The 27,852-nt window shown below is 39.0% G+C and overlaps 2 protein-coding genes across 4 annotated transcripts; one reads left to right on the top strand and one right to left on the bottom strand.

Moving 5' to 3' along the window:
• Nucleotides 1-181: 181 nt before the first annotated feature.
• Nucleotides 182-18,253, bottom strand: LOC133553166 (methylmalonate-semialdehyde/malonate-semialdehyde dehydrogenase [acylating], mitochondrial-like). The gene is made up of 12 exons (XM_061901062.1): nucleotides 18,044-18,253; nucleotides 17,817-17,855; nucleotides 15,575-15,649; nucleotides 15,071-15,232; nucleotides 14,899-14,977; nucleotides 10,103-10,405; nucleotides 9,900-10,021; nucleotides 7,928-8,117; nucleotides 7,670-7,851; nucleotides 4,132-4,311; nucleotides 953-1,051; nucleotides 182-864 (listed from the first exon to the last, which is right to left on the bottom strand). The coding sequence occupies exons 1-12, from the start codon at nucleotides 18,077-18,079 to the stop codon at nucleotides 760-762; spliced, it is 1,572 nt and encodes a 523-aa protein (XP_061757046.1). The 5' UTR covers nucleotides 18,080-18,253; the 3' UTR covers nucleotides 182-759.
• LOC133553170 (sterile alpha motif domain-containing protein 15-like) lies at nucleotides 17,785-27,852 on the top strand. Of its 3 annotated transcripts, XM_061901072.1 has the most exons (5): nucleotides 17,785-17,935; nucleotides 19,147-19,281; nucleotides 19,344-19,442; nucleotides 25,150-25,341; nucleotides 27,559-27,852. In XM_061901072.1, the coding sequence occupies exons 1-4, from the start codon at nucleotides 17,888-17,890 to the stop codon at nucleotides 25,321-25,323; spliced, it is 456 nt and encodes a 151-aa protein (XP_061757056.1). In that variant the 5' UTR covers nucleotides 17,785-17,887; the 3' UTR covers nucleotides 25,324-25,341; nucleotides 27,559-27,852. The 3 variants fall into 3 exon arrangements, with proteins under 3 accessions (XP_061757056.1, XP_061757055.1, XP_061757058.1); XM_061901071.1 differs by lacking the exon at nucleotides 27,559-27,852 and having other exon boundaries at nucleotides 25,150-25,583; XM_061901074.1 differs by lacking the exon at nucleotides 27,559-27,852 and having other exon boundaries at nucleotides 19,142-19,281; nucleotides 25,150-25,583.

The raw sequence follows: 27,852 nt of genomic DNA, 5'->3' as shown, positions 1-27,852 counted from the left end.
ATACTCTTCTCCTGGTAAATGCAGTTCCAGTCTGAGGCTTGTTGACAAAATAAAGCTTTGTTAAAACGATTCCTCGCCGGCATCATCTTTGATCCATTTATATACAACAAGTCGTCCTCAGGTCCGGACGAGGATGACTAGATCAGCAATATTCAACATTATAAAGTATATTGCGAGTCTGTTCAATATTCAAGTATATGTTTTATTGTATCACCAAAAACCTTGGCTGATGATATCAAAATTGCCATTTCCAACAAGTTTGACAAGTTAACAAGTAAACCACTGCATTTTACTGCTCTTTACGGTCATATCCAACAAATCAAATACAAAGTGGAAGGCCAATCTGACACGGCAGAACATGTGGGCCTTACAGGATAAATGAAGTAAAACACTATTTTAGTGTTCACCTCCGTAGAATTCTGCATGTAAAATGTAGCTCTGATATAGAGTTGTGGAAGACGTTTTTTGTGACTGTTCAGAGGTTAATCCCCCACCGACCTTTTGATTGCCCCCTGCAGGCTTGAGGGAACGCAAGAGCAAAGCGATCATGACAAGGATTAAACCTACGGTCTCTGCGAGGACATGAGGAGCACAAAACATCACTGAGGATAGACAACAGCGGGTCAATTTGTCCTTAGGAGGAGGAGACTAATATTCAGCAAACAATAAACCCCTTAGTTTAAAAAACGTTCTCCATCCTTCTTAAACGTTTCATATTTTGAGGCATGTGATGAAGTCATTGATGGTAAAGTTTGAAGTTTAGCGTCCCATGGTTGGCATGGTGACGGCAGGGCTCGTCAGGGTAGCATCCTCAGCCTTCCACTGTGAGGTCACGGTCTTGATCTGAGTGTAGAACTGGATGCCCTACACATTAAAATGACAACCCTGTCAGCCCGCCTCTTAAAAGCTAAAGGCTTGTTTATCGCCATTTTTTGGAAAAAAACTTTCTGACCTGCTTGCCATAGAAATTGGTGTCTCCTCTGAAGGAGCCTCGGGAACCCGTAAAAGAAAACATGGGCAAGGGCACAGGGATGGGGACGTTCACTCCAATCTGTACAGGCAGATATTTGTCAAAACAACATTTATATAATACATGTATTAATTTATTCATAATAATTATGCATTAATTTCTGTTTAATTAATGAATTTAACATTCAATAATAGTTTGTATTCACCTGATGTCACATCTGGCTCATTTTAACTGAGCGAGGCTTGACGTGGCGGGCCAGCGAGCGTCTGTTGTCATAGTGTCCCAAAGGGAATTTTGCCTTTCTCGATGAAAAATGCCCTATGCTTGCGATGTTTTAGGCTGTTGGACCGTTCAAATCACGAAAAGGATAAAAGTCTCTTCAGAGTTCTTCGAGAGGTAATCAAGAAGGGAGAAAGAGTGCAATAGTTTTACAAAAGACAAGAAAAGTGGTATGCACCCCAGACCAGGGGAGCATACAAGGTTTCAGTACAGGTTTCAGTGATCACTTCGTTAAAGGTTTGTTTGATATTTTTAATGTTTAGTATTTCACATTTGCATTGTATCTTGTTTCGGAGTTCTTAAAACATATTTTTATTGCGAGTGTTTCCTAAAGCACCAACTTGGTATGGGTAACTTAGAAGTCACAAAGTCAGATTTTGAGGACAGAAAAATGTTTTATAAGCGCAGACATTATCTTTTGACAAGAAAAAATAAAAATGTTTGAGCGAATACAAATGTATGATGTGCACAATAAAACTGTTTGCATGTTTTCCATTAGCTTTGCGCTCCCTCAACCTCAGCCCTCTGCACATTTAGCTGTTGTCCACGCTCACTCAGATTTCTGCCATGCGCTCGTGCAACTTTAGACACACTGTTATAAGTGTGTCAAAACCGCAACAATCAGAACTGGACAAATGTACGCTTTATCTGAATGCTTGGTCTCAAATGAGATCGCTGTGTGGTCATGAGCTTTGGGTCATGACCGAAAGGATAAGATCACGGGTACAAGCGGCCGAAATGAGTTTCCTCCGCCGGGTGGCGGGGCTCTCCCTTAGAGATAGGGTGAGAAGCTCTGCCATCCGGGAGGAGCTCAAAGTAAAGCCGCTGCTCCTCCACATCGAGAGGAGCCAGATGAGGTGGTTCGGGCATCTGGTCAGGATGCCACCCGAACGCCTCCCTAGGGATGTGTTTAGGGCACGTCCAGCTGGTAGGAGGCCACGGGGAAGACCCAGGACACGTTGGAAAGACTATGTCTCCCGGCTGGCCTGGGAACGCCTCGGGATCCCCCGGGAAGAGCTAGACGAAGTGGCTGGAGATAGGGAAGTCTGGGCTTCCCTGCTTAGGCTGCTGCCCCCGTCACCCGAACCTCGGATAAGCGGAAGATGATGGATGGATGGATTGATTTTGATTCAGTATTATGTTTTGAGCAATGACAGTTTGAAAGAAAAAAAAACAGCTTCATTTTACTGGTCAACGTTGCAACTTTTTCTAAATTACATTTAGCCTTTAAGCTTTTTTATTTCACTTTTGTTTATGTTTTTGTTTATTTTAATAGTATTTTTAGAATATGCCGTGGGCCTTCAAAACATTGGCTGTGGGCCGTAAATGGCCTCCGGTGCACACTTTTGACACCCCTGCTATAGATAATAAAAAATAAAATCTGATAAATCTATTGATAAAAAGCAGAGCCTGGCGACGCATGCGCGTTTATCATAACTCTCTCGCCCTCTCTGTCTCTGCCCCTCCCTCACGAATGCTGCTGCGCGCGCAATTTTTTGTTTTCTTTTTAACCCCTTCTTAACCCTGTACGTACATTGAAAATACACGCAATCCTAACTTAAAATGCCGGACATTTGAGGCATTTAAGAAACTTCACCTGGACAGCCCCGCAAAAGAGGACATATCCGGTGTAAAGAGATATGGTCAGTCTATCCTAGCCCGGTCGCTGCTAGTATGCCGTGTGTTGTTTTTTTTTTTGATTGATTGAAACTTTTATTAGTAGATTCCACAGAACAGTACATATTCCGTACAACTGACCACTAAATGGTAACACCCCAAATCAATTCATAGTGCCTCGGTGTGCATTGTTTACACAACGTGCGGTGCGCTACTTAATATTTCCGTGTGGAACTCGTTCGGTACATCTCCGAACCAAACTGAAACCCCCGTACCGAAACGGTGCAATACAAATACACGTACCCCTAGCAGATGGCTAAGGTTGAGAGGGGAAAATAGTGGGGGCACGAGAGAGTACACCCATCTGATTGCTAACAGCAGTAATTATTGAGTGTTAATATGGATAATAGATAACAAGTAAACACTTTAATTGTGCACAAAATACTTTTATATTCGCTCAAACATTTTTATTTTTTGCTTGAGTATATATTTTCAAAATATGTCTGTGCTTGCAAAACATTTTTCTGTCCTCAATGTCTGACTTTGTGGCCTAAACATTAAGACACAAATATAACACCATAACTCAGCGAGACTAAATAAATAAATAAATAAAAAACAATGCCAGTAAACCCTAAAAGAGTTAAGCTTTTATCAAAAGCAGACATTATAAATAAAGCTTTTCAGCACACACAACGTTGAGATCTATAGTTATATTTTGATAAAGATAGGAAAAACGCGTACTCGCAAACGGCACGTGCAACAACAAGGCATTAAACTTCGCTCTAGATGCGAAGTTAAATCTTGAAATGCAACTTGACCCGAGCAAAAACGATTCCAGATTCATCCGAGAGTCTTGATAGCAATTTCCTTGACCCAGTCACACATAGAAGTTGTGGACCTCTATGCTTTTGTATGTTTTCATCTGTTTTGTCATGTAAAATGATGTGTGGAGCACCATATGGTTGGATATGTCTGGGAACCCGACGTGTAATCCTTAATATCACTCCAAAAATCTTTTTTGATAATGTATAGGGGTAGATTCCATTGGATAGTTTTCATGTTTGGCTCGTATCTGCTTTTAGTTGTCAGAGTGAGGCCCTTTGCGTACTCAGCTAGTTTGCACACTGTTTGTTGCACAGTAGCCATGTTTGTTTGGTGGCCCACCACTTCATTGACTGTCGTTCAAAAGTCACGTGAGTGAATACAACCTATAGCAGATGGGTAAGAAATAACAAGAGAAGAAAAATCTGCTTCCATAGTCTTACCTGTCCCACGTCTACCTCATGTGTGTATCGGCGGGCCGTTGCACCGTTGGTGGTGAAGATGGCAGTGCCGTTTCCGTACGGGTTGTTATTGATCAACGATATGGCCTCGTCTAGGCTGTCGGTCTCCAAAACCACCAGCACCGGCCCAAAAATCTCCTCCTTGTAGCAAGTCATGTCCGTCTGGAACAAGAAAAAATGAGAGGACATGATGTGAAAAACAGAACTGAGCCATGAAGTAGACTTGGCAGAATTATCCACAAGCTCCTCACAAGTTCACACTTGTGACTTTAAGAAAAACATTTTTTCTCAGCCAGCTGGCTTCCTCCAGACAAATAAAGGAAGCCTAACAGGTGTTCAACCTTCTTAACTGTTCTTTTATGAGGCAGTCAAAGTTCTGTTGACTTATTTTTTGTGAGGAAATGACCTACCTGCAACAAATACAACATAAGTAACAATGGAAGTTTGTCACTTACCCCCAAAATGGAAGTGTTCATGATTGTAGCACTGCTAACGATTGCTACAACAGTGGTACCTGTTTATGTTGCCACTCCTCAAACTGGCAGTCTCATGATGACATAAGCGGTTGTCGACACAGCCAAAATTAAGAGGAGCCATTGCGTGCACATTTACTTGAGACTTTGGCCAGAGACATAATCAGCATGGGCATTAAAGGATTTTTTTAACCTACGGCAGTTGACATTGCTTTCCCTATATATACGCACAGTATATATCTGATCGTGGTGCGGTGCCATGGCTAAATTGAAGCCGCCGCACCTTAAAAATGTGTACATTTTAGGTGGAAAAGAATTTAAGTCATATATTGTATGAATGGATATATAGCCTATAATATTTAAGCACTATTGACTAGTGATGCACAGAAAATGCAGCCGGAGAAAAACTTTGATTAACCGTAAGCAAGACGCACCCGAGTGTCTGGAACCTCGCGGATAGGACGAGGTAAAAACTAATTAATAACACAGACTTATTTTTAAATGTATGTAAATTATTTTTTAGCATTATATAAATCTATATATATAAAAATGTATCTCTCTCTCTCTACATATACATATATATATATATATATATATATATATATATATATATATATATATATATATATATATATATATATCATCAACAATTATGCAAATTATATGATGACAACACATTGACCACTCCCACATGTAGATTTCAAGCTGGTTATTTTTAGGGCTGTCAAAGTTCTGACTCCTTTTAGACCAAAAATGTTGAAAGAGCAATATTAGACAAAAAATACAAAAATAAATCTGTCTGGAGCCGGAAAAAATTAAAAGCCATATTACATAGTGTGTCATAAGATATAAATTTAATTAAAATGACTTAAAGGAAACTAAATGAGCTCAAATATACCTACAAATGAGGCATAATGATATGACCATATAGCTTGCCTACATAGCATGTTAACATCGATTAGCTTGCAGTCATGCAGTGACACAATATATCTGATTAGCACTCCACATAAGTCAATAACATCAACAAAACTCCCCTTTGTGCATTCATGCACAACGTTATAAGTTTGGTGGACAAAATGAGACAGAAAAAGAAGTGGCATAAATCACATCTTATAAAGTCAGAGAAAGTTATACATGTAAACAAACTAGGGTGAGTTCCAGTACCGCCAAAATTAGTAAGACAAAACAGCGCTCGCCAAATACTCAAATCAGTGAAGCATGTTTAATATAGAAACTGTGCTTTATAACAATTAGGGAGGTTTGTGTCATGTTTGTCCTCCTTCATAAACCAAATTAAAACAAAACATTTGTTTTTTCCCCCTCATCATCTCATGATTTCCATTTTTCATATATTTTTGAAAAAGCTCCAGAGAGCAACTTGGGCGGCGCTTAAGAGCCGCATGCGGCTCCAGAGCCGCGGGTTGTCGACCCCTGTTTAGACCCTCGGTCCATTCCATAGTGTGGGAAATAATGATGTTCAGTTATTGTTGAGCCACAAGCCCGAAAATAGCCAGCAAAAATGCACAAAGAAAAGGGTACATTATGGAAATCTCATGTTCAAAGTAATGGCAAATGGTTCTTCCGACAAGACAAGACTATTCATTCTACTTTCGATCGCTTTGAGTCGACATCATTGAAGCGAAACCTGCTTTGCCCCTTGCAGAGAGGTGGATACACTATACTGCTTTAGTAAAATAGAATAAAAGCTCAGCAGAAACGAAAGACGGTAGACAAGAAGTCCATAGTCATACCAATCATTCGGCTTCACAACAATAGCGCTACGCGTCAAATCCGGTTTAACTAAAATGACAAAATGAAAAATAGTCTTACATTAAAATTACCCTTTGTCAAACATGTTCAGTTATGTACTCTGTGATCATTGTAAAATGTTTTCTGGCTGATTGAAATTAAGTATATATTCTTTTACAACCTGTTCTCATTGATCAGTACGCAATTACAGAATGTTTAGCAGGCAGCATATTACATTTTTATTAATAAATAGAGAAGGCTAAAACATTGTCATGCAGTGACATGAATATCATTAACTTGTACATGTACTGTACAAGATATCAGAAGCATTCATTCAGGAAGAAATATCACAGATTAGATTGCCGAAAAGGTTTAACAATCAAACCCTTGTCATACAATCCACAATTTCTGTTATTAGTGTGTGAAACTGGTATCTAAACCTGGTGTAGCTCCTCAAAATGCGAGTGCTTCTACAGCAGGAATACAAACTCTGTATTTCTACAAAATACAAAACTCTGGCAAGGCACCAATGCGCAGCAGGTAGTTTTTTGTTTTTTTACTGTCATTAAAAGTGTTATGAAGCTTATTTTTGTCTATTTTGTGTTAAGCTGTTTAAAAAAGTACAATGATTAAAAACATTTCATTAAAGCAAACTAATTGTCCATTTATGGTAATAAAAACTTTCAAATTATGTGTTTTGGGCACACTTAATAATGATGAAAGTTTGGAATAAATTGCGATAAATTTTGAGTTAACTCACAACAACCTCTCATTAATTGCGATTAAATATTCTAGTCATTTGACAGCCCTTATTATTTTTGTATCCAACAGATACATTCCATTGCATGTCAATGACAATAAAGTCATTCTACAAGCATACAATAATTAAAAAGTAGGTAAGTAATTAAAAAAAAAATGTTTTGTGTGTTGCTGTCGTAAAATCCGGGTTAAGACCACAATACTTTTATTTTGAAGTTCACCTTGCAGTGAACAGAAAATCAATGTTTTAATGCTAGGTAACTCGACAGTTGTAATGTCGTTGCTTCGGCTTTACATTGCTAAGCGATGAGTAGCATAACAACATTGTAATGCATGTTGACATACTACTATTACTGCCACCTGTACTGCCACCTGTACAACAACTACATTGGTTTGTGCACTGAATGGTTGTCGCCGTTAACAGGACTAACTTAAGTGGCTTCCACTGAATTTACTGTTAAAATACAAAAATGCCATAACAAAATAAAGCCAATCAGTTGTTAAGACTATACAAGCAACCATTTTGACTCTCAGCTTACCGTCACACCGCCCAAGATGGTGGGCCCCACAAAGTTGCCGTTTTCGTATCCTTTAACATTGACGTTTCTCCCATCCAGCAGCAGTTTGGCCCCCTCTTCAACGCCGCTCTGGATCAGAGACTCCACCCGGTTCTTGGCCTCAGGGGAGATCAGGGGGCCCACATCAGCGCCGGGCTGATCGCCTTAACACCGTGGCACATTGTTGTTTGTTTAACACGCCACCATTCCAGCTCTCATGGAGTATTTGACAGAAATTACCTGCATTGACACGCAGAGATTTGGAGCGGTCCACCAGCTCCGGCAGCCATTCACGAGACTCGCCCACAAAGATGGCGGTGGAGAGCGCCATGCAGCGCTGTCCAGCTGCTCCGAAAGCAGCACCTACCAATTGGTTGATGGTGTTTTCCCTGTTGGCGTCGGGCATTACCACACCGTGGTTCTTGGCACCCTGCAGTGCAGAATCATTGATCACGTGACAGTCAAGCTCAGAAAAAAGCTTTTCAGCTGTTATATAAATTTAAAAACATTACGACCACAAAAACTGTAAATATAAAGAACTAAAAGATAAAAAATTTAAGAAAAAGTAATCAAAGTCTTTACCAGTTCCAATATTAAACTTTTATATTAAGAAGTATAATCAATGCAAACAAAAATTATTGTTTACAACAATGAATACTATATTGCTGTGGTTCTCAAATGAGTTTACGCATACCCCTGGCGGTACATGAGATTTTTTTTAAATATTCTAAAAATAGAATCAATTAAAAAATACTTTATAAATATATTTATTGAATAATACTTCAACAAAATATGAATGTAAGTTCATAAACTGTGAAAAGAAATGCAACAATGCAATATTCAGTGTTGACAGCTAGATTTTTTTGTGGACATGTTCCATAAATATTGATGTTAAAGATTTATTTTTTGAGAAGAAATGTTTAGAATTAAGTTCATGAATCCAGATGGATCTCTGTTACAATCCCCAAAGAAGGCAATTTGAGTTGATTACTTTTATGTGTAGAAATCTTTTTAATTAAATCACTTGTTGATTTTTCAACAAGTTTTTAGTTATTTGTACATCTTTTTTTCCAAATAGTTCAAGAAAGACCACTACAAATGAGCAAGATTTTGCACTGTTATACAATTTAATAAATCACAAACTGATGACATAGTGCTGTATCTCACTTCTTTATCTCTTTTTTTCAACTCTGCTCTGATTAAGGGGTACTTGAATTAAAAAAAATGTTCACAGGGGGTACATCACTGAAAAAAGGTTGAAAACCACTGCTATACTGTATATTATCAAGAATGAAATTGATTATGAACAAATGCATTAACGATGTATACTCTACATATAAAAATTTAATTTAACATTTTTGTATTATATCTTGTCTGAAATTGATTTTATTTCAATATAAAATAATTATTTAGTTATCTAGTATCCATTGCAAAATGAATAAATAAATACCATTTATTATCTATAAAGACTCAGTTGCACAAATAGAGTGCAAAAAAAGTCACCGCAAAAAACCCAACATGGTGAATTGGACATGCTATGCTCGCCATGGCGCAAAGCTAGCTTGAATGTGAATTAGTGCAACATGAAAAAAATTTATGATTTGTGCACTTCAACAGAAGACTAAGAGTAATCGCGTTACAGCAGAGAGTAATCAGCTTGGAAGACTAAATTACCAAGTACATTAATGAATCAAATCAGGAAAGGTGATAATATCCACAAAGTGGGGCAACACGTATGTTAGCCAAGCAGTGAAGCAGATTGACGACACATCTTTGGGCCACAAGTTTATGACGACTGTTGCCAAAGTGAACATTCACAAATGAAATAAAGATGCTTGTTCGCCAATTAGGGTCTTTTTTTTTTCCCTCACTCGGGCAGGCTACTGCAGCTCTCATGTATCTAATCTTTCATATGCATATGTTATGTTGTGTACACTAATCTAAAAACCGTAAATGATGCATTACTGCATACAGCGTCAGTAGCCGGCTAAATCTTGTAGACATGATTAATAATTAAATCTAATACATTTAGAATACGAAATATGGTAATAATATACAATGTATTAACAATATACCATAAAATAAAAATATACAATGTAATAATTATAAATGTATAAATAATCGATTTATAATAGCATCGTAGTCCCTGAATCGTAATCGTATCGTGAGGTTCCCAAAGATTCTCATCTCTAATGCTGGGGTAGTGTATTACCATATTGGACTGAACCCTTTTGCCATTCTTGGAACCCCTGTTGTAGATGTACTCCCCTGCCTGGTTGGAGCCCACAAAGCTGATGGCTTTGATAGCAGGGTGGTCACAGATGAAGTTCACAGCTTTATCAAAATATAGACAAGTTATAGACATTTTTCATTGTATATGGACATGTTAGTTACAAGATTTAGGAATGGATTCACCTGCATGCTGCCCGTGAATTATGTTGAGCGTGCCATCAGGCGCCCCGGCGTCCTGCAGCATTTTGGCCAGAAGCATGGTGCATCCGGGCACACGCTCCGAGGGCTTCATTAGGTAGGTGTTGCCGCACACCATGCCAATAGGGAACATCCACAGCGGAATCATGGCCGGGAAGTTAAAGGGGGCAATGCCGGCACAGACACCGATGGGCAGCCGGTAAGTGTAGGTGTCCATGTCCTTGGTGATGGATGGCAGGGTCTCACCCAGCATGAGCGATGTAATGCCGCAGGTGTGCTCTACCACCTCTGCAGGGAGTGACAAACTCAATGAGAAAAAATGATTTTAAGTAAGGCTTAAACACACAGGGGAGTACATTGCACAGTAGTTAAAGAAATATGTTATCAATGACACAGAACATTTTTATAGTATGTGTACAATTTTTATTCAGGGGTCTCTTAAGTGTGGCCAGAGAGCCATTTTTGGCCTGGGGATTTTGTTTGATTTATGGAAAAAAGTACGGTAATCACCTGTGATTAATTATGACTAATCCAAATTCCAAAATGTTATTAAACAAACTAATCATTTGAAAGCCATATTAATTACAGATACAAAGTCTCCAAGGAAGAAACGTATTAGAAAAGTATCTCGTAACAAACCTGTCCGAATCATTCAACTTACTGTGTCATGAGTTTAATTTAACTAATTACTGTGGCTACTCGATGTCGCCATAACACAATATCCACTTCACTTCAATTCAAACACAGCATAAGTCAATTCCAGACTGTTAATAAGTAAACTATTCGGGTTTTTTACCTATCATTTTTCTCGTAATCATTTTACTTGATCAAGCCAGTTCTGGGCCAATACGAAAGGCTCCAAAAAAATCGGGACAACACAACTTTTGGAGATTTTAAATCACTATTCTCAAATCTGTAAGGCTGGCATATATTGACCTGTATTTAATTAGTTTTAGAATGTTTAAACGGTGCATAAATGTAAATTGGATGTAAGCACAAGTACTGATGTGTGTAGGGAGGGACGGACAACCTAAACTTCAAAGTGTGCAGCTGTACACAGTTATTAGGCAGCTTATTTTCTCCACAGGCAGAATTTGCCAAAAACACCACTCAGAAAGTCAAGCATTTCAAAAAAACTGATGAAAATAAACAAGTGAGATGGGAAAATGTTGATGTTTCCATACACAATTGTTGCATATTTGTGTCCAAGAATACTCTCCTTAAAAATACCAAATGCTGATTTTTTTTTTTTTTGCTTAAAAATATTGATCCTTTAAAATACAACTAGCCAACTAATTATGCAGATAGTATAGGATATTTACATAATAATGCATTGTGTTCTCTCGCTGCAGCAGTTAACATGCTGGCTGTTGATTTCAGCTGAGCAAACGGCAAACGGAACTTGACGGCTGGTCGGTAAATCCTTTAGCTGGCAGCACACCTGCACATGTTTTGCTGCTGATAACTGTTATTTTGGTGCTGTGAGCTGCACAAAGCAACACTTTGGCATGGCGTCTGGTAATAATAACCCGGATGAATGCGCCATTATATGAAAGAGGCGCAGCGGCTCTTAATTCCTCAACAAGATTAGCGTGTCGCTGCTGCCACCATCAGAGTAAGCAAGTGACGGAAGGGGAGGCGCGTAATTGTAGCTAAAGTGCTTCACGGTAGGAACACTGGTGCTAAAAGCATTTAACACACTCTGCTACCTTAATTGGAACTCTGCACGGCAATACAGGCTAAATTGAAGACTCTTCTCATTTTGGATTGAAAAAAAATTTATAAAAATTGCAGGTCAACGATTTGCTTCAACAAATGACAAAATCTGCCTTTACAAAGACAATAATTCTCATTCCTCAGGTGTTTATTCAAAATTATGTGCATTGTGGTTTATTATTGCGTTCAACTCTGCTGCATCATAACGAGAGCAGTGATACTATTTTCTTTAGCTTATTAGGCTACCAGAAAGGATAAAAATATATCAGCCACCAGTATGTACAGTCACCATTGTGCACCACAACCGCACCTTAAATTGGAGTCCTTAATCTCATTACATGCAAATATAATGACAATAAAGTCCATTCTATTCTATTCGATTCTATTCATTGTACGTATGCCAGAGAATACGAACATAGCACAAAGAATCAGTGTTGCCAACTTAGCGACTTAATGCTACACTATATTTTGTGAATATTCAAAGCTCTCTAGATTCAGTTTTGCAAAGAGGCTGGTTTTATTAGACACTTCTGGAAACTATCATGAGTGGAAATTTGGCTTTTCTCAACAAACATGGACTTAAATTACCAGTAGAGTGGAAAAACAAGTTGACTCTATATGCTTAATTGTGTTTCATTGTATCTATTAAACCATATTCAATCATATTTACAACCCACAAAGTATGTAAAAACACTGTTTAAATATCACAAAATGCCACAAATTCAGTCACCCGTTTTGAATATTCTGCTCGGAATACCTTTGGCTATTTCCGGAGATTGACGTCACATTGGGAACGCTTCTGCACTCTGACTATAGTATTAGATCAGTTAAACTTGAAATACGCAAACATTAGACAGACATGTGCTGTCTATCATTCACAATCCCTATATAAGACATGGACGCATATGTTTTTTTTTTTTAATGATTCTAAGTCATAAATAAATTAATACATAAATTGTTCACTAACAATGGAGTCACTGGGTGCTCTCTATTTTGCCCACGAAACCTTTTAAGTAACCATCTAACCCGCCAACAATACTCTATACATATCGTGACCTGAATATTAACCAAATACTAACGATGTTGTTATTATAAGTGCTAACAGACAGCTAAGTGGCCCTCTGTTGCTTTTCTGTGAGCTAGCAGCGACGTCCTGCTGCTCCCGCCTCATCGCGTCTCGGCCCGTTAAAAGTTATTCTAGAATATAAATCATGCATCTCATCTGGATAATGGGAGGATTTTGCCTTGAATCTAGAAGTTGTTTATCTGTGACATTCAATGTAAATCCGGAGATGGAGACAAACACACACAACCTAAGACAGTGTCTGCAGGGAGACTTCCTTGTTAACCCTTTGTGTGTATCATGATTAATTGTTCATCTACACGGGAAGATATGGACATCTTATAAGTCGTCATCGAAGTAAGAGAAGACAATGTACAGCAAGATATCATTTTATTATGTTTGTAGTTTAGCACTTAGCAATACTGCTACATTTTGCTGAAGCGTTCCACTGAAGCCTGAATTGTTTAGCAGCGCTTTTAAAACTTGTAGCTCATCCTCCTTACACTCAGAATCAACAATATAGGTTTTTGGATCATAATTTTGCCCAAAGTAAAAGTTGTTGGCTCTCAAAAAGTCAGTACGAATTGCATTGTTTTTGGTAGGGAAGGGATATGTGATTCCTACTTCTACGTCACGCGATGACACGTCTGACTTCCTCATTATCTCTCTAAATGGCTCGAGAATCTCCAAGGGATTGATACTATTATGATCATGTCTATGTATTCGCAAACTTTGGAATTCAATAGGTGTCATAATTCAAATATACAGTATATGGTAATAGCTTCAATATAGAGGCAACTTGTTTTTCCCCTATGCTGGTACTTTAAGATTTCTCACACAGTTTAACGTGCTTTCCAAACTTCAAGCTGCAGCTTTGAGACACAAATTGGGTACACATTTTTTAAGTAACTTACAATCGCATGTATGTAAAATTATAGCAAGATTGATTGAAAAAAAAACGCTACCATAAAACAAAACTACAACAAGCAAATTGTCCAAAGGTCATAGGCCCTTTGTCTTTGATGATGTCTGTATTTACATGTATTCTACTCTTATGAACACAACAACCTATTGGAGGTGCCTCAAATGTCCCCAATAGCTTTACTTACTGTATGTACATTTGACTAAAAGTTGCAGAGTCACACCAGACAAGCTCGCTGTGCTAGAGCGGACAAGTACACAATACATTTGGTGTCATTGGCAGACTTTCTGTTCCTGTCATCAGAAAACAGAGTGAGGGTGAAATTGTGTTTTTATCGCGGCCCATTAACTAGCTGCTGGCCAGCAGCGATCAATCCAAAAGACGCACATAAAAACCTCCCTGGAACAACGCTGGAAGCCTCCACTGTGCTGTTTGCTCGTCTTTACTGGAAACGCATCAATCCAGGAAAATGATAAACGCGGCAGGATTTTCACGAGGAAGTGAAGAAAAGTATAACTGCAGGGGGATTTTAAAAAATGTTAAGAAGTCATTTCAGAGGAGGCACTCGGTTCACTCGGTTGTATTTTCCCATGCATTTCATTCAGCCAATTGACCACATCAAAACACTGCACTACTGCCAGGATAAAATGTGTCTAAATTGTATCACAATCAGAGCATTTCCTAAAAGCAGTCAGTTTCATCATTTATCTTAGTAATTATGTTCTTTTGTCAACTTTATGTTCAACGTAAATTTGTTTCCAGGATTAGCACCTTTATACCCACTTTACTTTCTTCTAGTGTTTGAATGGCTAAAGCATTTTAATAGTTAGGGGTTACAATGCCACCTGTTCTGTGGATTTGTATTAATTGTTTATTTAGCAGCAATTAGGTTTAACTACTTCAATATTAATCTTCCTTTTTGCTGACCGTTTTTTATTCAGGAGTAAATTACCTTATGCTTAGAAGTTATCTTGCCTCCTATTGCTTTAGCATGCACTAGAGAGATTGAGGGATTGAAATAGAATGTTTTGCATGTGTTTCTATCTTATTCTTATTGTAGCATTTAAGAGTTCTACTTACGTAGTCCTCTGAATACATCGCCCTCGGCATCTGCGAGTGTCTTGCCTTGCTCCAGTGTGATCATCTTAGCTAACTCTTTCTAAAAAAAAAAAAAGTAAAGGGTACACAAGACGAGGGTACAGGATAAAATAATACACTGCTCAGCTGTAAAGTGACGTAGAATAAGTCTTACAATGTTGTCCTTGATTAGCTGCTGGTAGCGCAGGAAGATCTGCTGCCGGCTCAGGATGGAGGTCTCGGACCAGGACCGGAAAGCTTTGGAGGAAGAATCCACAGCTGCCAGCATCTCGGTCTCTGTGGCTTTGGGAACTCGGCCCACCACCTCATTAGTGGCCTGACGGGCAAAGACAGACCAGACAGACGCGCAGGCAAAGGGCAGTCATTACTTCAAATAACAACATGTACTCTACTGCATTATCAATGATGGCATAAAGCTTTTTTGTCCTTTTACAATGTTGTAAACATGTCTGTTTGCATTCGGCCGACTTTACGAGCTATTATAACCTTGCTGGAGACATCACAGCTTGAAATACAGCCAAAATGGAACTCGGATGCCCTCAGATGCCTTTTTTGATCGTTTTTCTTGCGCAAACGCTCTCAAATATTAATTTTTAGGGCACACCACAGCTAGTGCCGTTGTTATCAGAGAGGGCACAGAGCGTCTATAAATACTCACAGGGTTATGAATGTCGAGCCATTCGGAGGTGTTAGACTCCACAAACTTGCCATCGATGAAGAGCTTGGTGGTAGGCTGCAGTGTAACACAAATACATTCACAGGTTATAATGTACAGAATCTAATAATATAAAAATATTTACAAAGATAATACACAGTTTCACAATGTTTATTATTCTGGTTGTAGGTTGCAGTGGATACTGACAATTTGGGGGCGATAACTCAGTATAAGAGTTTACAGTTAAAATGTGATGTTTTTGTCTACAATCACCATGTGTAGCAGTTTGCAGTTCAGGGGGGCGCACAGTGGTTGAGTGGTGACTATGTCAGCCACATAGTATGGAGATCTAGGTTCAAGTCCCTGAATTACTCTGTGTGGGGATTTCATGTTCTTCCCAATATCAGCATGTGAGAATATTCCACCTTTCACCCCAAAAACATGCATGTTACAATAAATTAGGACTAAATTGTTGATAGGTGTACATGTGACCATGTATGGTTATTTAAGTGGCTCTGATGGTAAAGCGGTCGTCCAGAAACTTCAGCAGATGGTGATAGGTAATATTAGCGCTAACGCAGACAAACTATTTATAGTGGCGCAGTGATCACAGAGAGCTAACTAACTTGTTGCTGTTATATTAACATCATGAGCTGGTGAGCTGCTTTCTTGCCTCGGAGCTAATAAAAGTTTATTCTACATCATAAATAATGTCTCTCATCTGGATAGTAGAAGGATGAGGACATAAGCCGATAATGTGGTCAAGTCTGCCATCCAATTTAGTCCCGGGAATGGCAAGAAAGACAAGAAAAGATCTTTGGTTTCACCCCCTTTTTCTTCTAAACAGAAATATATCAACGGGAATATATCAACATCCGAACAGTTAGTACCCTAGTGACAGCAGACATTGTGCAGTTATTATGTCTGTTGGCTCTCATGAAGTCTGCATTAAAGAGCAATCAGTGATGTTGAAGGAAAAAGCAAACGTGACGCGTTTTTGAAATTAATGCAAAGAGGTTGCTTAAAATTATCAAAATAGATAAATATTAAATGTTATGAATGTTCCTGCTACTACATTACATATACCGTATTTCCTTGAATTGCCACAGGGCATATAGTATGCGCCTGCCTTGAATTACTGCCGGGTCAAACTTGAATCCAAAAAATATTAGCACATGCTTAGTATTACCGCCTGGTCTAACTTGTGGCATCACGAGTGACACTTCCCCTGTCATCATTTTGAAAATGGAGGAGGCTGATTCCATATCCCTGTAATTTGAAATCGCATAAAGGGAAGAAGATTAAGAGCTATTCAGTAGGATTAAAGGTCCAAGATTACATCACACTCAAATTTCTACTGCATACCTTTGGTAAGTGCTGGAGTGAGAAGAGGTTTTAAAATAATTAGCGCATGCTTACTTTTACCGCGTGCCTTTGGTAAGCCCAGGGGTGAGAAGAGGTTTTAAATTCATTAGCGCCTCGGCGGCAATTCAAGGAAATACGGTATACACAATTTAACAAACCCAACATGGGGAAGCTTACCGACACGGAAAGGATTGACAGATTGATGGCTTTTTCATCACTCTCTATCAGAACCGCGCCACGCCGGTTAGTGGCCGTACCAGCAAACTGAGGGTTCCTGGTTTAATCCCCAGCTTCTACCATCCTAGTCACGTCCGTTGTGTCCTTGAGCAAGACACATCACCCTCGCTCCTGATGGGTCTTTGTTAGCACCTTTGCATGGCAGCTCCCGCCATTAGTGTGTGAATGGGTGAATGTGGAAAGAGTGTCAAAGCATTTTGAGTACCTTAAAGGTAGAAAAGTGCCCGTATACTTCCAGCGTGTATAAAAAACCTTTATGGAGGTGTTTGAATGTTTTTTAAATGCTTTATAGGCAGAATAGAACGACTTCAATAGACTCCATTGTCGGCAGACTTGTGATCATATTAATTTACTAGTTAACATGCATTAAAATAAGGACAACATGTGTGCTTGTCATACACAAGGATTGTAAATGGCAGCCAAAATTCCCAAAAAGTTCAGTTCTCCTCCAAAGCATTTACAAGTTGCACGTAGCTAAAAAAAAAAAAGTACATTGCGTCGTTCAAGTACACTGCATGAAGGAAAGGTCCACACTATTTTTCATGTTTTCTTGTGAAACGTGCATTATTGAAGCGTCATGTTGACGTCCAGTGTGACGTTCACGTGTCGGATGTTATAAAAGCTGCACAGCGAGAACTCTTACCGCAGAGGAGTAACACATACGGCCCAGCTGAAGCGGACTCTGCAAGGAATCAAACACAACTTTTAATTTACATGGCGGACTCACCAGTTGAAGACTGTGCAATGCCAGCGAACCAGGATGTAAGCGACTTCAACAAATATTAGCGAATTACGACCAGTCCGTGCTTAAGATAGCCACGTCGGTCGATAGCTTTCTGCGCATGTTAAACACTTCAATGGTTACTTTACCTTCTTGTTCAGGACGGACCGGAGCATTGCTGCCATTGTGCAAAATCAGATATCTTAATTTACCCCCAAAGGCCCTTCAACCGACCCACCAGAGACCGTATGGTGGAAACCTTTCCGAACTTCCGCTGGTTGAAAACGACAAGCGACGAATGGGCGGGGCATGAGGATCACATTCGATCTATAAACCTTATCGTGCGCAAGCGGGAGCGGCGAAGTCAGCTCCACATGGTTTGTTAGTCGGGTGAACCTAGCGCTACATTGAATGCAGGCACATAACGTGAAAGCCAATCAGAGAGCGGTATGCAGCAGACGCCCTAAGATTCAAGAAACTGATTGGTTGTTTTCACAGACGCCATGTAAACGGGTATGCGGTTTAAACCTTTCGTGATGTAACAATATTCGTGACAAATTTTTGCTTTGTTTTAAATATGTGTTATTTGGATTAACACTGTATGAAAAACATTTCTTTAAAGATATTTTACCTTTGCAACCTCATTATAATCTTGGCTAAATTGTATATTCATAAATGTAACTTTCTCAATACCCGACCTGTTTTATGTGCCTTTAAAAAAGAATTAGAACTCTACTTTAAAACTTGTTCTACCTTTAACAACCAAAAAACTGTGAAAACCATGATTGCCGTGTCTTAATTTGGGATTATTTACAGAACTTGTGGGAGGCTATGGCTTTACATTTTGTTACATGTAGATATTTTGCATTCTATTTTACTTACTTTATTGAGTTTTCAACCCCCCTGGCGCTGTTTTGTACTGTTTTTGTACTATTTTTGTACTCGTTTTGATTATTATTTTTTATTGATTGTATGTAAATGTTGCATATTATAAATAAAGGTTTATAACATTCAAAAAAAAAAACGTTCACAATGTCCATCCATCCATGTTCTACCGCTTGTCCCTTTTGGGTTGACGGGGGTGCTGCAGCCTATTTCAGCTGTATTCGGGCGGAAGGTGGTGTACACCCTGGACAAGTCTGGATGGACGCGTTAAAAATGTTCCGAGGCCATACAGCAACATTAAACGAGTCCTGTGAGGAATCTTGAAAACCAATTTTTCCAACTAAAACTCTCATTTTTGTAAGTGAAGGAAGCCCGGGAGAACAGTGAGTGGCCAAGTGCCAGTTTCCATGGCAACATGGATACACCAAACCTGGACTTCCTGCACTGGACTAGCGAGGAAGTTGCAGAATGGATTGAGTCCAAAGGATTTCCACGGTATAAAGTAGGTCAAGGTTTTAAACAGAAGCAATACTGCATGATACTAATAATGTATTTTTGTGGCAGCCGTGTTTTACCGACAACTGCATCACCGGCAGGAAGCTGATTTTTGTGGATTGTGTCCACATGCCAAGAATTGGAATCACAGATTTTAAAGACATGCAGGTATTGGGGAAAAAAACAACACAAGGACGCTCAGTTTGATTTCCCTTTCTAAATATCCATCCATCCATTTTCTACTACTTATTTCCTTTGGGGTCATGGGGGGCGCTGGTGCCTATCTCAGCTACAGTTGGGCGGAAGGCGGGGTAGACCCTGGACATGTCGCAACCTCATTGCAGGGCCCCTTTCTAAATATATATGGCAAATATAAGATGAAAGTTTCAAAGAGGCTGTGTAACAAATTACCCAATGTGACTATCTGCTTCTACAGCAATTGTCTTCATTTAAATGTACAGTTGACAGTACACACACACACACACACACACACACACACACACACACACACACACACACACACAGGCGCACAGTTGGCTTACGACTATGCATAACACTATGTTTGACCGCATCGCAAAATTTGCCAACGGAGAGAAATAAGGTCACCAGAGGTTGTACACAACTGCTAACTATAGAACCAGATTATTAACATGTTACCTCATATAGTGGCCGTGTATTCAACTTCAGCAAAGTGACATGCCTTTTTTGTGCAAATGCAATACTTTGTGATTTTTCTACAAATAAAGTTGCTGAGGTCCCAAGGTGCGGCGTCAAAGAGAACCAAAGTCACTATTTTAGGGAGCACATTACAACCTTTGACATTGCTTTCATAACAACTGAGTGCTATCTTAGGCCATGTCTACACCATGTCGTTAAACCCCTTAAACAAATAATTATTTAACCAAAGCCCCATTTCAGCCACACTAAACCATCGTTTAAGTTCCCCCTCCCCCCGGACAAATTTTTACACGGTTAAGTAAGCCATGAATTTCCGGCACTTAGCTTTGTATGGACTCATTGATCGTTTTCAAGCTGAGTTCGGAGAAGAAGTGACACCAGAAAGAATGCGCTACAGCTAGCTTCATAACAATCGGAGCTAAAAAGATGGAGGCAGATCATCCAGACATGACCGTGTTTCTCCTTCTTCTACATGTACAGACGCTTGTGTAAATCACACATTAATACCTTGAGTGAAGGAAAGGCGCGATTGCAGCTATTTCGGATACAACACTTCTCAGACGGCAAGAGAACTTTCAAAGTCAGCTTTGATTTTATTTACTGAAAAACTTTGTCCCTTCCTCCCGTGGATGTGATACAGCCCACTGGCTGGTACAAATATTGATTTATGGATGTGACAGTGAAATGGCCAGGCATGATGCCAACATTTTTGCTAACTCCACCATCAGTGCGCAGCTTAAGGATGGAACCATTCCCTCGTGTCCCAAACAACTGCTGGAAGATAAGCTTATCCCCTGATGCCATATCTCACGAAAAATTACCCCAACGACGGAGTCAACCCACAACAATGTTTATATATATATATATATATATATATATATATATATATATATATATATATATATATATATATATATATATATATATATATATATATATATATATATATATATGTGTATATATATATATATATATATATATATATGTGTATATATGTATATATATATATATATATATATATATATATATATATGTGTGTATATATGTATGTATGTATATATATATACGTATGTATGTATATATATATATCCCTAGATTAGATTAATTGTTATAAAATGTTATTTATCGCATTGTCTACTTTCTCATGTCGATTAAAGATTTGATTAACTTATGATGTCCCAGGTGTGGGGCTTCACGGTGGGAGAGGGGTTAGAGCGTCTGCCTCACAATACGAGGGTCCTGAGCAGTCTTGGGTTCAGTCCCAGGCTCGGGATCTTTCTGTGTGGAGTTTGCATGTTCTCCCCATGAATGCCTGGGTTCCCTCCGGTTACTCCGGCTTCCTCCCACTTCCAAAGACATGCACCTGGGGATAGGTTGATTGACAACACTAAATTGACCCTAGTGTGTGAATGTGAGTGTGAATTTTGTCTGTCTATCTGTGTTGGCCCTGCGATGAGATGGCGACTTGTCCAGGGTGTACCCCGCCTTCCACCCGATTGTAGCTGAGATAGGCGCCAGCGCCCCCCACGACCCCAAAATGGGAATAAGTGGTAGAAAATGGATGGATGGATGGTCTCAGGTGTGATTCACTATTATAGGGCCCCACAGCACACTAGATTCTAGTTAATTAAAATACCACAATACTGGATATTGTTCAAAGGAGATACGTTTTAATTTAAAAACTTGCAAACAAGTGTAAAATGCACAGCAAACTATTTACAATATAGCTCTTTTAAATAACAACTTCACAGTGAAGTAAATTAATCTATTATCTATCATCTATCTTGGAGCAGATGGACGCTCAGGTGGATTCTTTAATATATTTTTTTCATGCATGCGTACTAGGTTGCCTTTCCACCGGCGGGGGTCTTAAACGGTGGCATTGTTGTGTTTGGACACGGATAATGTGAGGTGGGATTTACACTAAACTGGATAACCTTATCCAGCTTAGTGTGAACGAGGGCTTGGTAACTTGGAAACGTGCAATGGTGCCACTTGTGTTCTGAGGATTGAAAAGTGGTTATCTATTTGAGATGTGGTAGAGCTGAGGTGACTATTTGAGGAGATTCTGTATCAAAACTGAAAAATATTATCTTTGTAAGTACTACCAGTGGCACCACTTGTCTTATCCTTGTGGTATTAGTTCATTTCGGACATACATACAGTTACAATGTGCATAACTTATTTACAGTTTGTCATGAAAACATTTCCAAAAAGGAGTAGGAAATAGCACATCTTTATTAATCCTTCCTCTTTGCTGTTTAATAGCAATTTCTAATACATTTGTTTGATCATTACATGTTCTCAATCTGTAACACAAACAGTAGATAGGTAAATAAATAATTAAGTGAGGAAATGATTACATAAATAATAAACAAGCTTCTCATGAATAAACAGTTAAGTATGTTGTGATTCACATAATGAGATGAATGAGATTGTCACATTTTTCAATAAGGTTCAAGATGCTTATGGGTAATCTTCTTTGTACTTTGTAGACACTAAGTTTTAACAGTTTCTTAAAATGAATCATACTAGTACTTTGACTTATTGCTTAATCCATTCCATAATTTAATTCCATATACTGATATACTACAGGCTTTAGGTGTTGTACGTGCATATACATTTTTTAGTTACATTTTCCCTTCAGGTTATATTTCTCTTTCGTTGAAAATTGTTGTACATTCTCGGGTAGCAGGTTATAGTTTGATTTGTGCATAATTTTAGCTGTTCACAAGTGTGAACAGCTAAAATTATGCATTAATAAATGTCAGTATTTTTGATTCGATAGATAAAAGGTTTGTGTGTTCACGATGTCTAACGTTATATATCATTCTAACCGATCTCTCTTTTTTTTAACACGATTAGGGAATTTCTACCCAATAACTCAAATACAATAACAATAACCTGCTCGCCTCCTAGCTATTGCAGGATAGAATGTCAATTGATTTTTGGTCCAGAACATATTTAACTTAATTAATTATCGAAGTATTTCTGCCACCTTATGTTGTATATTTTTAGTGTGAGGTTTCCAGTTTATTTTATCATCTATTATTACACACAAAAATTCAATAAATTTTACTCTTTCAATGTAGTTTGTCTATTTGTATTTATGTTTGACTTTCCCTTGTACTGTTACAGAATATCATGAATTTAGTTTTGAGGAAATTTTGTCAAACCATTTTTTTAAGTTGTTTGTTTCTTTATGTTATTACTTATATCAGCTTCTGTGTGTTACCTCCTGAAAAAAAAAACACAGACATAATGTACAGATAATACTAATTATAAATAATTTTGAACTTTACAAATGTGATTTATTAAAAGAGTGAACAATTTTGGTACCTGTGTTGATCCCTGGGGTATTACACAAGATATGATCCGCTCTGTAGACGTGTGTTTGCTTAGCTTCATTGCTCCCTGTTGGTTGGGTAGCTCCTTATCAATCAATCAATCAAAGTTTTTTTTATATAGGCCTAAATCACGAGTGTCTCAAAGGGCTGTACAAGCCACAACGACTGTTATCCTGTTCAAGACCTGCCCTCACGATGCCATACCGTTCTAATTTGTTAATTAGGATATTATAATTAATTGTGTGAAATGCTTTTGTTAAATCCATAAACACTGCAGCTGCACAATGCTTACTATCTATTGCATTGGCAATCCCTTATTATCCTTTGATTAATGCCATTGATGACTGCGTAAGTTCCCTCCGGAAAAAGGTTTGGAATTGGAGGTTAAATCACCAAAAATGATTCCCGGGCACGGCACCGCTGCTGCTCACTGCTCCCCTCACCTCCCAGGGGATGATCAAGGGTACTGGGTCAAATGCAGAGAAAAATTTTGCCATGTCTCGTATGTGTGTGACAATCATTGGTACTTTAACTTTTGTTCAAATGTAATAAACACTTGGTCTTCTTTAGTTTAGATACTTCATATTCATTTTGAGTGATACCTCAAATTTGGGTATCAATTCAATACCAAGTAATTACAGGGGCAAAACTTTAACTCCGGCTTCCTCCCACCTCCAAAGACATGCACCTGGGGATAGGTTGATTGGCAACACTAAATTGGTCCTAGTGTTTGAATGTGAGTGTGAATTTTGTCTTGTCTATCTGTGTTGGCGGCTTGTCCAGGGTGTATCCCGCATTCCGCCCGTGTGCAGCTGAGATAGGCTCTAGCACCCCCCACAATCCCAAGAGGAAGAAGCAGTAGAAAATGGATGGATACATGTTGAAATGTTGGCTCTGTATCCTATTGGCTGTGGGTCAGTGTTCCACTTTTATTCATGGTCTTTTACAGTCTGTTGTCAAGCATTTTTTGAATAATTTCAGAAAATTGTTGAAGTAAGGAAACGATTCAATAGTTTGTTAACTGACGTTTGTCACACGTCTTATGAATCGTTAAATGTTTTGCTATTTTCATTTTATTTGGGGAATTGCCTGTTTGTGAAGATAGGTTACTGATACATGACAAAAGTTCGGAAATCTCTTCAACAACTTTTTTCGTCGTTTTCAATTTCATTCAGTTCAGGTCTCGGATTTAAATTAATTCACAATTTTTATTATTTCCTCATTGTCATGTCTGTGAGGAACATCAAGTTGGGATTTCTATCTATGGTATCATTTAAATATTAATAATTAAAAGCGGATATCTAGCCAAGGTGTGATAACCACTCGAGCTGAGGTCACTATTTGAGAGTATGTGGTAACATTGTGTAACATTTGCATCTTTGTTAAAAGGCAGTGATCTTGGCACAGTTCAGACATCAATGGAGTGTGCAGGTGTACCTAATGATGTGTCCAGCATCTAAGGCTACATTTTGCTGGATGAATCTGCTATTGAGTGGGCAGTATGCACTGGTGCCAAATCAAAGTGTGCCGCTGGTGCCATATCAATTATATTCCTCATGCATAAGTTGTCCTTAAACCGAAGAGAGTATGGTATCCAGAAATAACACAGCAAAGAGGAGCATCGTATACATTCTGTTTATGTCTTTTTCCCCCTATGCGCCTTATCGTTCTCTGATATGACAACTAAATTAGTTGGGTGTGGATATATCAAGGTGGAGGCAGGCATACGCACACTTCGTCTTCTTCTACAGCCATTTCTTATCTCCGAAGTGGCACACTGAACAAAAGTTAAGATGTAGTAAGCTCCATCAAAGCACTTTCTCCCCGCCCCCTGCTGTGCACCTCTGCAGGCCATCTCCACGTGCGTGCGGGAGCTGCTGGGCATCAGTCAGACCCTGTGGAGTCGCAGCATCGCTGACCCGCCACGAGATGACATGGGCCTCTTTCTGGATATGAAAAGTCGCACAGGTGTCAAGACGGACCAGCTCACCATTCAGCAGCTCCTGGATAATATCTGCCACTGATGAGACAAAACCAAGCGTGTATGTGTGTGTGTGTATGTGTGTGTGTGTGACGAAGTGGTGAGAAGCGGACGTGTCAATGCAATTTTCATTCCGCCAACTGTCTCAGTGACTCACTTACATGCAGGTCCTGTCATTCACACGTACACCCGCTCAGTGCCGGCATGCTGTAATTGATGATGCTACAAAAAGCAGCTTTTAGAATATGCTGTCCAATCAGATGCAGGATAAAATAATCTAAATAAACATCCACTTGAATGTCCTACAGGTGCGTTTGTCAGGGGTGCGGCATCATTACTGTTACTACAGTAAAAAGGGCAATTATTGGTTTCTCTGTATATCTTTTCAAGAGCCGGCCACAAATCCACATCATCATCCATCCATCCATCCATCCATCATCCATCCATCCATCCATCCATCCATCCATCCATCCATCCATCCATCCATCCATCCATCCATCCATCCATCCATCCATCCATCCATCCATCCATCCATCCATCCATCCATCCATCCATCCATCCATCCATCCATCCATCCATCCATCCATCCATCCATCCATCCATCCATCCATCCATCCATCCATCCATCCATTTCCACTGCTTAGCGGCGTGGCGCAGTGAAAAAGTGGCCGTGCGCAACCCGAGGGTCCATGGTTCAATCCCCACCTTGTACCAACCTCGTCACGTCCGTTGTGTCCTGAACAAGACACTTTACCCTTGCTCCTGATGGGTGCTGGTTAGTGCCTTGCATGGCAGCTCCCTCCATCAGTGTGTGAATGTGTGTGTGAATGGGTAAATGTGGAAGTAGTGTCAAAGCACTTTGAGTACCTTGAAGGTAGAAAAGCGCTATACAAGTACAACTCATTTATTTATTTATAATTTATCATTTATTCCCTTTGTTGTCGCGGTGGGGCTAGTTTTCGCAAAAGAAAATGTATGATTGGCCATCCCCTCTGGCTGATACTACTCATTTTTGGTCTCTTGGCTGACGGGGGCTTGCAGGTAACTTTACAAAAGGTGTGGCAATTAAGCTACAGTTCTTAGTGTCTTAAGTAAGATTATCACTGAAGGACTGTAGGTCGAGGCTAAACAAACAGTAGGCGCATACCAGGAACAGGCATGCTAATCGCTAAGTTAGCCACCTTAACATTACACAAGAAATATATACTTCGTAAAGTAAGAAAATGTACATGGAAGCGCGTTACATCAGAAATCTTTTGTTAATGTTTACAAACTCTGAATTATTCCCTGGATACAGGAGGACCTTGGGGGAAAAAACAAAATTATTTAAATAAGTACTAAATAGTAGTTTTTGCTTTTGTTTAGTTATTGTGTACTAATGACTCTGTTTCAAATAAACAACGTAATAATAAAGAACTAGTTTAAATAAGGTGCTGATTGACACTGTCAATAACGCTCACCAATATGAACATAACATTTTTTTACAGATTAAAAAAAGTACAGTTAATACATGTGATTGGTATCCACCAGTCTCACTCATGGCTGACTAAGAAGGATGTACAAGTACATCAACAAGAAACTATAGAACAAACTAGACTTACAATACAAGCAATGCCAAACTTAATACATTTAAACTATTATACAAACATCGGGTCTGGTTCAAATATAGAGATGAGGGTCTTTAAAAAGAAAAGCGCTATACAAGTACAACCCATTTATTATTTATTTATTTATTTAATTGGTCCTGCTGTTGTACTCTGTCTCAAAGTGTAAACATGTGCTCAATGTTTCCTTACCATTGTTGCTATGTTGTCTATTACCATTGTAGGTACTTTGTCTATTACCATTGTTGGTATGTTCATTCTTCCTACATTGTTGATACAAATTATTGATACACTGTAATATTGTTACCTGTGATAATGCCACTATGATACAACATTTGTATTATAATCCTTAAACAAAGTACCAGCGAAACTCAATGTATTATTTACTGAATGGAGAAACGGGGGGTGGGATTAAATAAGTTATCCCCTTCAGGCAAAACTGGACAATCATGCTTACATACTGTACATTACCTTTTGCATTATCCATCCCTTTTTTTTTCTACCGCTTGTCCCTTTTGGGGTTGCGGGGGGTCGCTGGAGCTTATCTCACCTGCACTCGGGCAGAAGGCGGTGTACACCCTGGACAAGTCGCAGGGCCAACACAGATAGACAACATTCACACTCACATTCATACACTAGGGCCTATTTATTGTTGCCAATCAACCTATCCCCAGGTGCATGTCTTTGGAGGTGGGAGGAAGCCGGAGTACCCGGAGGGAACCCATGCAGTCACGGGGAGAACATGCAAACTCCACACCGAAAGAGCCCGAGCCTGGAACTGAACCCAAGACTGCTCAGGACCTTCGTATTGTGAGGCAGATGTACTAACCCCTGTTTCACCGTGCTGGTCCTTTTGCATTATATTAATTTATATTGTTATGTATTGTCAACTTTGTACTTTTTTTTTAATGTCCTTGCCTGAAATAAATGAATAAAAAAATAAAAAAAATAATGAAAGACAACACACA

Source organism: Nerophis ophidion, linkage group LG05 (genome assembly GCF_033978795.1).
Source record: "Nerophis ophidion isolate RoL-2023_Sa linkage group LG05, RoL_Noph_v1.0, whole genome shotgun sequence".
NCBI lineage: Eukaryota > Metazoa > Chordata > Actinopteri > Syngnathiformes > Syngnathidae > Nerophis > Nerophis ophidion.
This window is presented reverse-complemented; position numbering and strand designations above follow the sequence as displayed.

Coding starts and splice junctions, on each gene's coding strand:
- LOC133553166 (XM_061901062.1), bottom strand. CDS start 18,079: ATGGCAGCAATGCTCCGGTCCGTCCTGAACAAGAAG. Junction 15,233..15,574: donor GGCTCGACATTCATAACCCT/GTGAGTATTTAT, acceptor TTTGCCCGTCAG/GCCACTAATGAGGTGGTGGG. Junction 4,312..7,669: donor CCATCTTGGGCGGTGTGACG/GTAAGCTGAGAG, acceptor TTCTTGTTCCAG/ACGGACATGACTTGCTACAA.
- LOC133553170 (XM_061901072.1), top strand. CDS start 17,888: ATGGCGGACTCACCAGTTGAAGACTGTGCAATGCCAGCGAACCAGGAT. Junction 19,282..19,343: donor AAGGATTTCCACGGTATAAA/GTAGGTCAAGGT, acceptor TTTTTGTGGCAG/CCGTGTTTTACCGACAACTG. Junction 19,443..25,149: donor CAGATTTTAAAGACATGCAG/GTATTGGGGAAA, acceptor GCACCTCTGCAG/GCCATCTCCACGTGCGTGCG.